The sequence below is a fragment of the Crocodylus porosus genome, unplaced genomic scaffold (assembly GCF_001723895.1).
Source record: "Crocodylus porosus isolate Cpor-Errol unplaced genomic scaffold, CroPor_comp1, whole genome shotgun sequence".
Taxonomy (NCBI): domain Eukaryota; kingdom Metazoa; phylum Chordata; order Crocodylia; family Crocodylidae; genus Crocodylus; species Crocodylus porosus.
The window spans coordinates 112,133,330-112,146,833 of record NW_017728947.1 but is presented as its reverse complement, the minus strand read 5'-3'; the positions used below and the strand labels follow the sequence as shown (position 1 = coordinate 112,146,833).

The 13,504-nt window shown below is 54.5% G+C and overlaps 1 protein-coding gene across 6 annotated transcripts in view; it reads left to right on the top strand.

Moving 5' to 3' along the window:
• Positions 1 to 13,504, top strand: part of TRIM9 (tripartite motif containing 9) — a 145,233-nt gene that overhangs the window by 84,701 nt on the left and 47,028 nt on the right. For all 6 annotated transcript variants that reach the window (XM_019550959.1, XM_019550963.1, XM_019550962.1 and 3 more), the window contains exon 3: positions 1,357 to 1,479. In XM_019550959.1, coding sequence (XP_019406504.1) covers positions 1,357 to 1,479 — 123 coding nt within the window. The remainder of the gene's footprint in view (positions 1 to 1,356; positions 1,480 to 13,504) is intronic.

The window sequence follows — 13,504 nt, the reverse complement described above, 5'->3', positions numbered from 1 at the left end:
CGTTTGCCTCCAGCCTGCCATGCTTCCCCGTTTCCCCTGAGCAGGGCTCGCAGTGCAGATAAAACCAAGCCGCTTGGCAAAGGTCTATATAGCTTTCCTCCTGCCCCTGATAAAATAAGCCCCTTCCACTCACTTCCACTGGGTGCAGTGGAGATCGGCTGCTCGGGAAAGTAGGAGTTTGGGGAACCGTCCCGGGTGGTCAGAGCTGTCAGGAGCACCCCCTTCTCCCACCCAGCAGGGCTCTCAGGGTCCATCCAAGCCCTGTACCCATCCTCCTGGCAGCCGAGGCTTTATGGACATGATCACCTCACTGGGATCTTGGCAAAGCTGCGCGAAGGTGCCCAGCTCCTGGCAGCCCTCCCCTCTGCTCTCCATGCCTGAGCTACGCTCCCTGCAGAGGGGCTGGGGATGTGCCACCAGGACAAGCACAGGCAGCTGCGGCAGAGATTTGCAGGGGGAGCTGGGTTGCATGCGCCAGCCCGCGGCGGCAAGCCCCTGCCCTTCTCACGGGGCGCCTGGTATTTATGGGGCAGCAGCAGGTCAGTGGTATTGCTCAACCCTTGAAACACTGGGACAGGTCTCCTCCCCCAGTTCTTCCCATTCCTGTCCTGTCCTTGCCCAAGGAGACTCATCTTGGTCTTCTGCAGCACGATACCACCTGGCTGCCTTAACCCTTTGCCCTCTGCACTCCTGGTTCCTTCCCCTACCACTGACTGTGTGCCCCACCTGCTGCGCCAGCCCACAGCGAAAGCCATCTCTGCTCTCATAATATTGCCAGGTCCCAGCCCAGCTCTCAAGGCAGAGAGCTGCAGATGCAGGAAGAGGACTTCATCTCCTCCCGACCCCCTTTGTGCACTGAACCCAGGCTAGAAGCCCTGCCCTGAGACCTAAAAAAACCTGGATGCTACTCATTCACCTCTGGGATAAACGTGGGTGGACGGAGTGTGGACCTGGTCATTGCTCTCGAGCTTACTCCTTGTAGCACCTTGGTTCATAGCGGGACCAACACAGTCAGGCTCTTCTCAGCATCGAGATTTGCCATCCCCTGCAGGAGTCAGTGCATGTGCCATTACACAGGCCCTACAAGCAGATCCTTACTGGTACAGATCCTTTTGCACTGAGCAGTCGCACCCTACTCTGGCCAAAGCCTACAGGGATTCCTGGGAGCGTTGCCTGAGAGCGCGTTGCTGGATTTGGCCCGGGTTTGTGTGATAGCTGAAAGGCCCATTTCTCCCATGGGGAACTGCGAGCAGTGATTAGCAGTCCCTCGTCCCCTCCAGGGTCCGGAGCCCCACTCCCCCCGTGGAAAGGTGCTGGTCGAACCCCGCGGCTGTGAGCATGTGCTGTGTCCCACAGGAGAACAGCGTGGAGTTCGAGGCCTGCCTGGTGGCTCAGTGCGACGCCCTCATCGACGCTCTCAACAGGAGGAAAGCCCAGCTGCTGTCCCGCGTCAACAAGGAGCATGAGCACAAGCTGAAGGTGAGTCCTGCGCGTTCCTTCGTAGGGGGCTGAGCATCCGACCCTGGGGATGTTCCCCTCAGCTCCTAATGCACCACAGCACAGCCACGGGTTGTGATGCTTGTTGCAGTGAAGGGGTTAAAATTGCAACCTTGCATGGAGCGTTCCCAGTATCAGAGACCCCCATGGGAAAGGTAAATCCTGAAGGAAGCTCTTGGCGCGTCTTTCCCAAGGCTGGCTCCCGTTCTTCCAGCTGTGCACATGCGCGCCACACATGCACACGCTATCATGCCAGCGAGGCTCTGACTAGAAGATGCCTTTCGGAGCATTTGCTGAGATGTTGAAATCCGGGGTAGTTCTGCACCAGATCACAAATCAAACCCCGTAGCCGCATTGCTTGAGGTGGGTAGGCGGCAAGGGGTGTGGGCCAGCCACCAGCCGAGCTGCGTAAAGCAAAGTGCTGTATCCCAGGATGAGCTCAGGTCCTGCTGAGGGAGACACTTGAACCTGGATCTCCCACATCACAGGGCATCCACACTGGCACGGTTACGGATCGGTCCAGCCTCCATACGATTTCAGGTGGCCAAGAATGAGCCAAGTACAGTCCACCCTACAAAGGGTGCTGCACCCTTCACACCCAGTGTTTTCAGCAGGCGCAGGTTATACTAGTTATTTGTCACTTTTCTGCAGTGCCGTGAGTGTGCACAGGGCCTAATGGAGCCACAGCTGTGGGATGGCATGGCTCTTCCCCTGACTAGCTTAGGATCCTGAACTTGCAAGGCACATTGAACCTGCACTGCAAGGCAGAGAGTGCCCTCAGCGTCTGTTAACAGCCAGAGCTGAGAGCACCTAGCATCTTGTCAGATTATCCCGTAGCATGGACACGATACTAAGACGAATGGAGCAGGAGGAGCACTAGGGTTGTGTTGGCTGTGCCTGGCACACAGTGACAGGGTTTGTAACCCTGCACGGGAGACCGGGACTGGGATTGCAAACAGCAGCCGAATGAAAGGTCCCTTGAGGGCCAACCGACTGACTGTTTCTGGCTTCACCAGCTGTGAAAACTGAAACTACAGAGGAGAGTCACTGCAGGCTGGGCAGTGAGAAGGTAAAAAGCTTCTTGGGTGCGTGCTCCCTGTGGTGCAGGGTTTGGGGTTAGGGTTAGGACGACCTGCAGACCTGCATGGGGTATTAGTGCCCATGGGTGGTTGAGGACTGAAGTTGGAGGTTATTCAGGGTATGGCTTGAGATTGGGCTGCAGCCTCGTGGGCTGATTCCTGTTTCTGTACAAGGACCTGGAGCAGGATTCACCTCCTAGCTTCCACTTTATTCCACTTGATCTGCCGGGACAAGGGAGGTGCAGCTCTCTCTGGCGGGTCTAGCCACATCTCAGCAGGCTCACAGCAGTCCCTCCGAAGCAAGCCCCCAAGGCCCAGACGTCCTTGGCTCCAATGTTAAGGTGTAACTATGTTCTGCTGAGCTTTCGGGACCCATCATTTGAAAGTCTTTTAGTGAGTCAGCTTCAACCAAATAATGAGGAAGGTCTCTTGTGTCCTCTCTCCCTCCACCTGCATTTGGCCCCTGGCACTGCCCCATGCTGCCGGCATGGCGTCTTACTTGTTTTGGCCGCTTCTCGGCATGTATCAAACGCAACTATCCTGTGCTGGGAGCTGACTGAGCCTCCCCGCATTGCCATTAGTCCCATGTTTGCCTTCGACATGCAGCGAACAGACTCTCTAGCTTATGGGAACCTCAGACCTCTGCATCCTACAGTTCATGTCTTTGCAAGGCCTGCCATGCCACCCCTTTCCACATTTGCACCCCTTCCCTCTTGCTCACAGAGACACCGTGCCTTCATCCCTGCCTTTCAGTCACCACCTCCTTTGTTCTTCAGTCTTGGTCTCCCCTCCGAGATCAGGTCACTTGCTTCGCCCTCTGGGAGATAGGAGTTTAAATGCAAAACCGCATGGTGCTGGGGCAGGGCTGCCCGCTGGGAAAGGTGTGAGCAAAGTCCCTGGCCAAATGTAGGGCCCATTGAAGTCCCAGGGTTGTCAGACAATAAGGGCTTTGTGAGCAGGGTTGCCTGTTCCCTTTCTTTTGCACGCCCACGCTGCGATCGGTGCTGTGGCACTGGAGCTAGTGGTACCCCACCATGCATCAGCTCCTCACAGGCTGCCAGCCTGCCTTCTCATTTAGAAAAGACCAGCACCACCCACCAAGGTCCCCCCAGGGTGGTCGGGGTTAATTACAATCTCACAAAACAACACCATACAAAAGCTACTCCCCTGACCCCCCCGGGCTGCGGGAGCCCAGCGGCCTTTCACTTTATGGGCAGCCCTGGGAGGTTTCTGCCTCTCTGAACCTCCCCTGACCCCTTCCCAGCTGGGCTTGGTACTTGGTCAGGGCCTGACAGCTCCTGGCCCTTAAAGGGATCACTGCATTGCAGCATCTCTGAAATTCCAGCTTGGAGCACCAGTACTTACGTCCACGTGCAGGGATGAAAGTAGCCCCCCTCTGGCATCTCCCCATTGTCATAAAGGATGCCAGGTTTGGCAGTCTGGGCCATGGGGTGTCTGTGGGATTTGCTCCGGTCCTCGTACCTACATCCTGCACCTAAGGAGTCCTGCTGAAACTGGTGGGGAGGCAGGGCAGAGTGAGGGCTGATTGGGGAGGGAAGGGCAGGGCAAAGCAATCAAGGGGCTCCCATGGCGTTCAGGGACCTCGAGCAATGCACGTTGGAAGCTTTGCGAGGACTAAATGAGGAGAGACTGAGGGCATTGAGCTTATTTATCCTGGAACAGAGAAGACTGGCGGGGGATTTAGTAGCAGCTTTCAACTCCCTGCAGGGGGGTCCAAAGCGGATGGAGCTGGGCTGGTCTCAGTGGGGGCGGATGACAGGACAAGGAGCAATGGGCTCATGTTGCAGCAAGGCAAGTTGAAGTTGGATATTAGGAAAATCTTTCTCACTAGGAGGGTGGTGAAGCTCTGGAACAGGTCACCCAGAGAGGTTGGGGAACCCCCATCCCGTCTGTCCATTAGGCTGGGCGTAAGGAAAAACTTCTTTACCATCTGAGTCTCCAGAGTCTGGAGTAGATGCCCCACAGAAGTGGTGCAAGCACCTACTCTGGACACCTTTAAGAGACACTTGGATGCTTATCTTTCTGGGGCGAGCTGATCCCAGCTGCCTTCCTGACCCTTGGGCAGGGGGCTGGACCCTGTGCTTTTATGAGGTCCCTTCCAGCCTTGATGTCTATGAAATCTATAAAATCCTTGGAGGTTTTTAAGACCTGGCTAAACAAAGCCTTGGCTGGGATAAGATAGCTGGGGCTGGTCCTGCTTGGAGCAGGGGGTTGGAGTAGATGTGACCCCGTGAGCTCCCTCCCAACCCTCATTGCTATGACTCCAAGCCGTCAGTGGTTCAGACCCGAAGGCCCATTCTCACAGCCTGCAGCAACGTCTGTTTAAGTTGGCTGTTCGCTCTGAGCTGTGCAGCTGGGAAGCAGTAATAAAGCTGCTGAAATCATGGTTTGAAAGCTGTGTGGGAGGGAACAGCTTGCCCTGTGGCGTGGCCGTGCCTTGTCTGTGTGGTGGTCCCATGCAGCGCGCGGGATGCAGCGTTGTGTTGGGTGCGGCGTTGCACCCTGGCACACAGCATGGCCCAGGTGGGTGGTGCCTGCTTTCGCCCACCGTGCTTTGGACAGCAGGTTGCGGGCAGCTCTCACTCAGGCACGTGCCTCCCCCCGTCTCCTGGGAAGGGGGTGAGGATCGGACCTGAGTGACCCTTCTGCAGCCTCCTCCCTCTGTGCTCTCCTCCACTCTGCCGCTGGCAGGATTGCTGCCTACCCATGCCTGAGTCATTGCAGCGCCACGCTGCTCCTCGCCCACCTGCCGAGATAATTCCCTGGAAGAAGCACAGATGCTTGTCTCCCACATGGTGGGAGAGCTGCTAGCTGGGCTGGGGGTCAAACGAGAAGACAGCCAGCCTGGGAAGAAGCTGCAAAGTGTAAGCAGAACCGAGGCCCTGTCTGTCTGCTGCTGGCTGGGCAGCGTTGCATGCTATGGTACACGACAGGGAGGTGAGAGAAAGCAGTCACATCCATCCTGCACACCCGGTGAGTGCTGCAGAGGCCTTACTCCAGGTCGCCACAACCTGATTTCCTGCACAGTGTCCCCAAATTTGGGGAACCTGTTTCAGAGCCCTCCTTCCCTGAAGAAGAACAAAACACCCCTTCTTCCCAGGAGCTCACCGGAAATAAGGAGCTCTTAGAGGAGAGGTTGCAATGGGTCGTTGGGGCAGTAGCAGCCGTAGGGGTGGGCAAACCAGGCAACTGCCCGGGGCCCCACATTTGGGGGCTCCAGAATTTTGCAACAATTTTTTTGTGGGGGTGAAGTTTTTAAAAACTTTGTTCTTTCTTCAACTTATGAATAAGTTTCATGGATAGGGCAAAGTGAACTTGAAATAAAAAATTGCTTGTAGGTCATCAAAATTAAGCTGTGAAAGTGCCCCAAATGACACTCTTGCCCAGGGCCCCAACAGTCCTAAGGCCACCACTAGTGGGGGAAGCGGGGGCCTGAGAAGAGCAAGCTTCAGAGCCAGAGACTTGCCCCTTGTGAAGCCACACCGGAGCGGGTCCTGGGAGATCAAATAAGGCTTCTTGGGGAGCCTGGAGGCAGTTTCCTCTGAAAAAACAGCCTGAGCTGTGATGCGGTGGAGAGGCTCACTGAATTGTGCCAGGAGGAAGGCCAAGAAGACAACGTTAATCACGCTCCTAGCACAGAGCAGCCAAGCTCACCATCTTGAGCTAGCTCCAGCACCGACGTGCCAGTCCAGGAGGGCAACGTTGGCAATGAGCACCGCAGCAGCAGCTGGGTGAGTTCACAGCCCTCTTCCCCCAGCACAGAGCTGGAGCAGCTGAGGTTGACCTTGGAGGAAAAGAAGCTACAGATGGAGGGGCTTTGGATGAAGATGGAGGATCACCAGTGTCAGAGACAATTTGAGTTGGATAAGGAGAGTGAGAAGGTCCAGGCCTTTTGGAATAGGAAGCCAAGAACCCCAGGAGCCCGCTCTTTGGGGTACCTAAATCCAAAAATAAGGCCCCTATTTCATAGTGAAGGGTACCCAAGTGACCCCAGTCATTCCCAAGCTCCTGAGGCCCTCGGATCCCCAGGCGCGCCTGCTTTATCTGACACGTTTCACTGGGAAAAAAGGGCAACCTTGGACGTGTGCCCAAGAGACAGCTGTCATCTCTGTCCTTTTCCAAGAAAATGACAAAAAGCGACTCTCATTGTCTTCCCATTCCCACCTGCACAAAGGGCTCAGCCCTTGGCTCCTGTCTGCATGGTGGTGGAGCATCAATAGAGACAGCGTACGCTTGAGAAAAAGGCCTCCCATCCTGCTTTAATGATGCCAAGGGACGGAGCTCTGGTGGCACCCCTTGGTTTTCGGTTCTTAGTTAGGGTCCTTGACATGCTTCCCATGGACCATGGTCCCGACTCCACTCCATCGCCATGAAGCATCGCAACAGGAGGCTCCCGTGATGCACTGCTTGGCTATGCAAGTTGTTGGAGACTAGGTTTAGACTAGACATCAGGAGGCGCGACTTCACGGTCAGGACGGCTAGGATCTGGGACCAACTTCCAAGGGAAGTGGTGCTGGCTCCTACCCTGGGGGGCTTTAAGAGTAGGCTTGACATCTACCTGCCTGGGGTCATTTGAGCCCGGTTTTCTCTCCTGCCCAGGCGGGGGGTCAGACCTGATGATCTGCAGGGTCCCTTCTGACCCGACTTCTATGAATCTATGAGTCAATGCGGCAGAAAGAAAAACATCGTCCCCCTACACATACTTTTCACCACAACGTCTCAAACTTCTGCCCAGACATTTTTTTTTTCCCCACTGGGGGAAAAACCCTTTTTGGTGGCCAGCTCTTGGAAACAGGATTTTCCATGGTGCTCAAACCCTCGCATTGTCTTGGCCAGTGGCTGGGGTAGGCAGCTTTAATAGGGGGAGAAAAAGGGAAGCCCCTGGCCATTGCTGTACAAACAAATGCCGTCTTACCCCCAGCAGTAATTAGTTGTGGAAAGCACTCTCCATCTCCTGCAGGCTTCAGAGCCTCAACCAGGAGCTCCTATCCTGGTGTCCTCCCGTGCGATGGCTCGGGAGGCCTCTGCCTAGCCAAGGCTCAGGAACCGAGGGCTGAGGCTGCAAGGTTGAATCACCTGGGGTGAAGTGCTTTAAAAGCAAAGGCAAAAGAGGACACTCTCAGAGCTGAGCACAGATGTTATGGTCTTTTAGAAGCAGCATTAAAATGTAAATTAGAGTTAACGGCATCTGAGGGGGAAGAAAAGCTTTAGGAATACAGTTCCTATTTTAAGGTTGCGGTGCACAGAAGTGCTTTATGACAGGCAGCAATTAGCCGCAGAGCTCTGGTTCGTGTCCTTCCCTAGCACCTAAGGATAAAATGGGTGCTGGAGTGCTCAAGCCGTCGCGAACAATGGCTGCAGCTGCTCTGAAATCCTTCCCAGGCACCTTGGAGCCTCGCCAGCATCCCCAGTGTGACTCAGCCGATCGGTTACATCCCATTACCCTCGTCCCAGCACGCTCCGTAATTCAGCAGGGCTCCGATCGTACGCAAGCTGCATGGGGCTTTGTAACCCATCTAATCCCATGCAAAATTAATGCAAGCCTGGTTTGGAGCTGTAGTCTGGTGAATGCTGCGTGCTCTTCTCAGTCATCTGGGGCCTGCGCTCGGAGATGTAACCTCGTTAGGAAAGGAGTCAAGTGCTCAGGGCTCTTTGGGCATCTGCTTTCAACGCTTGCTTGCCAGCACATTGGAGCGCAAGAGGGACATTGGCATCTTCAGGCCTGTTGCACCATTCCCAGGAGTCACTGGGCAGCGTTTGACTGACTGCAGTGGCTTTGGGATCTGACCCTTAGAAAAATGGCTGTCTGCTTGCTAGTCTCACTGGAAAAGATGCTGTCGATCTTTTCAAGCATTTTACACCGGACTCCCTGGCTAGGTGCAGACATTCAAAAAGCCTGAGGTGGACTTGATCTAAGTTACGCAGTTTTCTGTAAGCAGCATAAGGTTAGACCGGTAGTTACCGGGATGCACATTTGCCCTTTGGTGGTGGGGGGGCGCAAATCTTAGAGCAGGTTCTGCCATTTTTAAACCAGTCTATGTAAGCCGAACTTCTGTTCGGTTATGGATACAGACCCGTTTTGTGTGGAACTTCTGTTCGGTTATGGGTACAGACCAGTTTCCAATCACTTATACTGGAAAAAGTGTAATGTGTGTACCTGGCCCCTGTGGAGTCACCCCAGCTCTGCTCCACTGCTCCTCCAAAGGGAATTTGGACAAGGACCCATTTGGGCAAGGACCCATCTTCAAGTGATGTCAGTCCATAGATCTGAGTCCATTTACCCTGGGTGAGGATCGGCCCAGTGGCCCTGAAATTGGTGGGGAAAGTGGGTTTTCAGTGTAAACTCCCCACCCCCCCACATTTGCAGCTTCATTATTGTGTGCTGTAGTCCTACTGTAAAGGTCCTTCAATCAAGATTGAAGCTCAGAAGAGCTGCATGGTCAGTACTACAGGCTCCGTCTGCTGTGGCCCTGCCGCCAGTCCTGGCATCATAAAAGTCTAGGAAATGGGGCGGGAAGGGAGCTCAGGAGGTCACATCTAGTCCAACCCCTGCTCCAAGCGGGACCAGCCCCAACTAGACCATCCCAGCCAGGGCTTTGTCGAGCCAACTGAGAAGGCCTAACAGTCCTTTGGTTCTGTTTAGCTTTGTGCTGCATTGTCGCTCAGGCTTGTCTCTAGGAGTCTGACAAAGAAAAATCAAGGTTTCCTTTGGTCTGAGGATGTAGCCAAACCTCAGTCCTTGCTGTGACTTCAGGGTAGTACAGCCAGACCTAGGATAGGTTTAAGCAAGCTGTTGAGTCCAACTGCAGCAGCCCAAAACTTGGTTTCCCACCCTGCACTGGGTTCCCTGTAGGCAATACCTTTAAAGTATGAAAGCCCTGCCGAGAAACCAGACTGCTTGTCTGAAGTGGGAGACAGCAGGCACATCTACACATGTAATTAATGCAACTGAATATACTCCATTCCAATGTGACCCAGAGTAAACTAATCCCAACGTCACTGTCTACATGTGTGTTTAAGCACAGTAATTTACTACGCTGATGGATACCACTTGTATCTGAGGGACTATCTAGCAGCACAGTAAATTAGTCTACTGTGCCTAATTGCTGCATATGCGTAGACGGTGGTGCTTTACTGCAAAGCAGATTGGTCTGTTGAGTAGCAAAATGTCTCGTGTAGACATGCCCAGCAAAGATCACCCAGGAAAACCTAGCATCCAGCTTGTAGAGGGCACGGCAGCCAGCAGAGCATCTAGTTACCCCGTTACACCACCACAAATGATCAGAACAGGCACACCTGAGGGTAATGCTGGATTCTGATCTCTTTTTTCCCTTCTGCATACATGACTTGTTGTCTTGTCCCTGGTCTTAGTGATTGATTCACAGCGCGGCATGCATTTGCAGTTAATTTCAGATTAATGTTGGGCTTCTGTTTTCGTGGTCACCTGGGAGATATTCTTATAAAGAGGTCATAAAAAAATCTCTCCCCCAAAGACAGGACTAACTGCTCTGATCATTACTTGTTTCATCTCATTGTGAGGTAGAGAAGAAAGGCAGCTCCGTGTTTCATATCTAGGTTTATCTGCTCTGGACCCAACGGTTGATTGTAGGAGCATAAGATCATGGCAACAGGACAGCCAGTTTGCTGTTTTCAGCCATTTCGAGGTTTCCCCACCTCACCGCCTAAGCTGGCTGGGGACCATATAGTTCACCATCACGCCTTTGTGTCCCTCCTGGACACCAAATGGCAGGACATTTGAGGAGAGGGCGATGCCGATGGGCCCCGGTGGCAGAGTCTGTACTCCACCTTGATCCCCCCGAGCCACTGGGGACCTAGGCTGGCAGCTCCTTCACGGCGCTGTCCCGACAGGCGTGTATGTGGTGCGATTCAAAGCAATCCCCGGCTCCCGATTCTGCGGGAGACCCCAGCGCACGTGGTCTTGGAGCACGCCAGGTTGCAGCCCCTGCACCTCCTCCTCCAGAACCGGCTGTTGCAGTTCTGGCTGCACTTTTCCCCGCACCTTTTTATTTATGCACTCCCCATCCACCGCCCCACTAAGGCCTGGGACCTCCTGGTCCATCTCCTTCTGGCTCTGGCCAAGCTTACCATCTGGCTAACCAGGTGGCAGGCTCTGGCCGGGAGGGTTCCCGGGGACACTGGGCGTTTTTCCTTGGTGTCCTCCAGTTGTGACTCCGAGTGGAGCATCGCTGGGCAGTAGCCGCTGGCGCTCTTGCTGAGTTTGAGAGCCGGTGGGCGATGTCCGGTGTGCTCTGCTCGGTGTCCCCCCAGGGAGCATGTGTTTTGGCCCTATGACCTTCACGTGCACACCCTGTTTTCTCCTTTGTTGTCCCCTGTACTCAGTTGGCTTTAAAGAGGCTCTTCGCCACCCAGTAGTGGCGGCCCACATGTTTTTAGTGGGCTAGGCCCACGGCACCTTTTAAGCAAATAGGTGTATGGAGACCTTGTGGCTTTTTTCTGCCAACTAAGACTAAGGGAATATTTCCATGACAAGGAACGACACAAAGAGCAACCCACCACAATCCTGAGCCATACACAACACATGGAGGACAGCTCCTAAACTCCACCTGGGTGCCACAGCCCCACTCTGGACCTGGATTTAAATGGTTTCTGCCTCCATGCCCCCCGCTGAGAGTGCCCCAAAAACACCACTTAGGTGACAATCTCAGTCCTGCAGAATGGAGATCCATACTCAGCCTTAAAAACAACCCTGGTATTATTATACAACAGGTAATAAGGGGGTGCCACTGCTGTCATGGACCAAACAGCCAACATGCAGGAAGCAGAGAAACAATTTTGCAACAAAGAGTTTTACAAATTCCTCACGGAGGACCTCATGCACAGCGCTGGGAGAAACGAAATGGCTTTTTAAAGACACCACCTCCAGCAGCACAGGGGAGGATCAATGCTTCCCCTTCCCAGGAGCTCAGGCCAGGCAATCTTTACTTCGTACCCAAGATCCACAAACCTGCCAACCTTGAATGCCCCGTTGTCTCTAGCATCAGATGAAGTGAGCCCTGGCTTACAAAAATGCATGCATCTCTGATTCAGTTAGTCTGTAAGGTGCAGCTTTACCCTGCCTTCCAGATGCAGTGGTGTTGTCACCCCACAGATCCCTAACACGGTGGGAGCTATAAGCCTGACAGCCCCATCCAGCTGATAGCAGGGGCCTGGGCTGGGTGACCAAGGTGGTCTTACCACTCCTGCCCAGCTTGGTCCTGCCTTGCAGGTCTGGGTCTCGGTGGGCCCGCACTACAGAAGGGATGTGGACAAATTGGAGGGAGTCCAGTGGAGGACAATAAAAATGGTTTGGGGGCTGGGGGATATGACTTATGAGGAGAGGCTGAGAGAACTGGGTTTATTGAGTCTGGAGAAGAGAAGACCGAGGGGGATTGAATAGCAGACTTCAGTTCCCCGCAGGGGGGCTGCAAAGAGGACGGAGCTGGGCTGTTCTCAGTGGGGGCAGATGACAGGACAAGCAGCAATGGGCTCCAGTTGCAGCAAGGCAAGTTGAGGTTGGATATTAGGAAAAACTCTCTCAGGAGGAGGGTAGTAAAGCATTTGAACAGGTTACCCACAGCGGTGGACTCTCCATCCTTGGAGGTTTTCAAAAACAAAGCCCTGGCTGGGATGACGTAGTTGGGACTGGGACTGGTCCTGCTTGGAGCAGGGGCATGGACTCGGTGTGACCTCCTGAGCTCCTTCCAGCCCTCGCTGTCTCGGATGGTATGAGTCTATCACACTGCAATTTGCCTGGTCCTCTGGGGATTAATCTGGCTCTTGGGCCACGCTCTATTTAGACAGAACTGGATGAAGCGTTAAAATGGCCCAGCTGGCTCTTGTGGAGAGCAGAGAAAGAGCTGTTCATCTCTGGGAGCACAAGCTTCCCTGTTCTTTCTGCCGGGGATTAAAAGCTTCCCTTGACTGGCACTTCCACTTCAGACCCAGGCCTTTATCTAGGAGGAAACTTTATCTAGGAGGGATTATCTAGGAGGAAACTCGATGCTTAATCACCTTCCTCGCGATGCCGTGCATGAGGGCAGCCCGCTGGTGGAGACAGCAACGCCGCCTTGCTGGCTGGAAGCGGGGACGGTGACAGTGAGAGCTGAGAGAGACAGGGGTGGGGAGGCTTCCTATCCCATCCCACCTCCTCTCTGCAGGCTCAGCACGCCTCCATAGACGGTGTGCAGCAGCGCTGCTGGTCTCCGGCAGACTCCCTGGCTCCACTACAGCGGTGCGGTGGCCTAGCTGAGCAGAGATCCCCTGCAGCAGATCCATGGCCTCCTTGCTGGGTGCATGTTGAGAGCTGCAGAGCAAAGCTGCCCAGCTCCGGCCCGTCGATTCCCCTGCAGCATGCTGTCTGCGTTAGGGAGCTGCTATCTCTCACACCGACAGCACCACGGCCCCATCAGTGCTGCTGCGTTCCCCACCCCAAGGTCTGCTGTAACATTCATTCTTGGCGGGGTTCAAACCCAGGCCAAAAGGAAGTGATTTTCTGTTTGCTCTGAGAGCCAGCACCCCCCAGAGAGGCGCGGACTCGGAGGGGGTGCACAGCAGGCCTGGAGGACTATGGAAGAGCAATGGATGCATGAAGCCCTGGGACTGGCTTGGGATAGGCCCCAGTGACCAGGGCTAGTAGCAGCCCCCAGGTACATGGCCTGGGCTATCCCGCTGCATCCTGGTCCCCTTGAGGCCAGTGGAGAGGAGGAATTGAAGTGTATTTGGCTTCCCCTGTGTCTCCGTCTCCTCTCATGCACAGATCCCCAAGTCCATGGGCTCCCTCAACATGGAAAAGGGGAGGCTGGTTGAATTGTGACTGCCAAAGGAGTGGGGCAGAGGGCCTGGGGTGTGTAAGCAAGTTCAGGATCTGGCCCTGGATCCATCTTCCT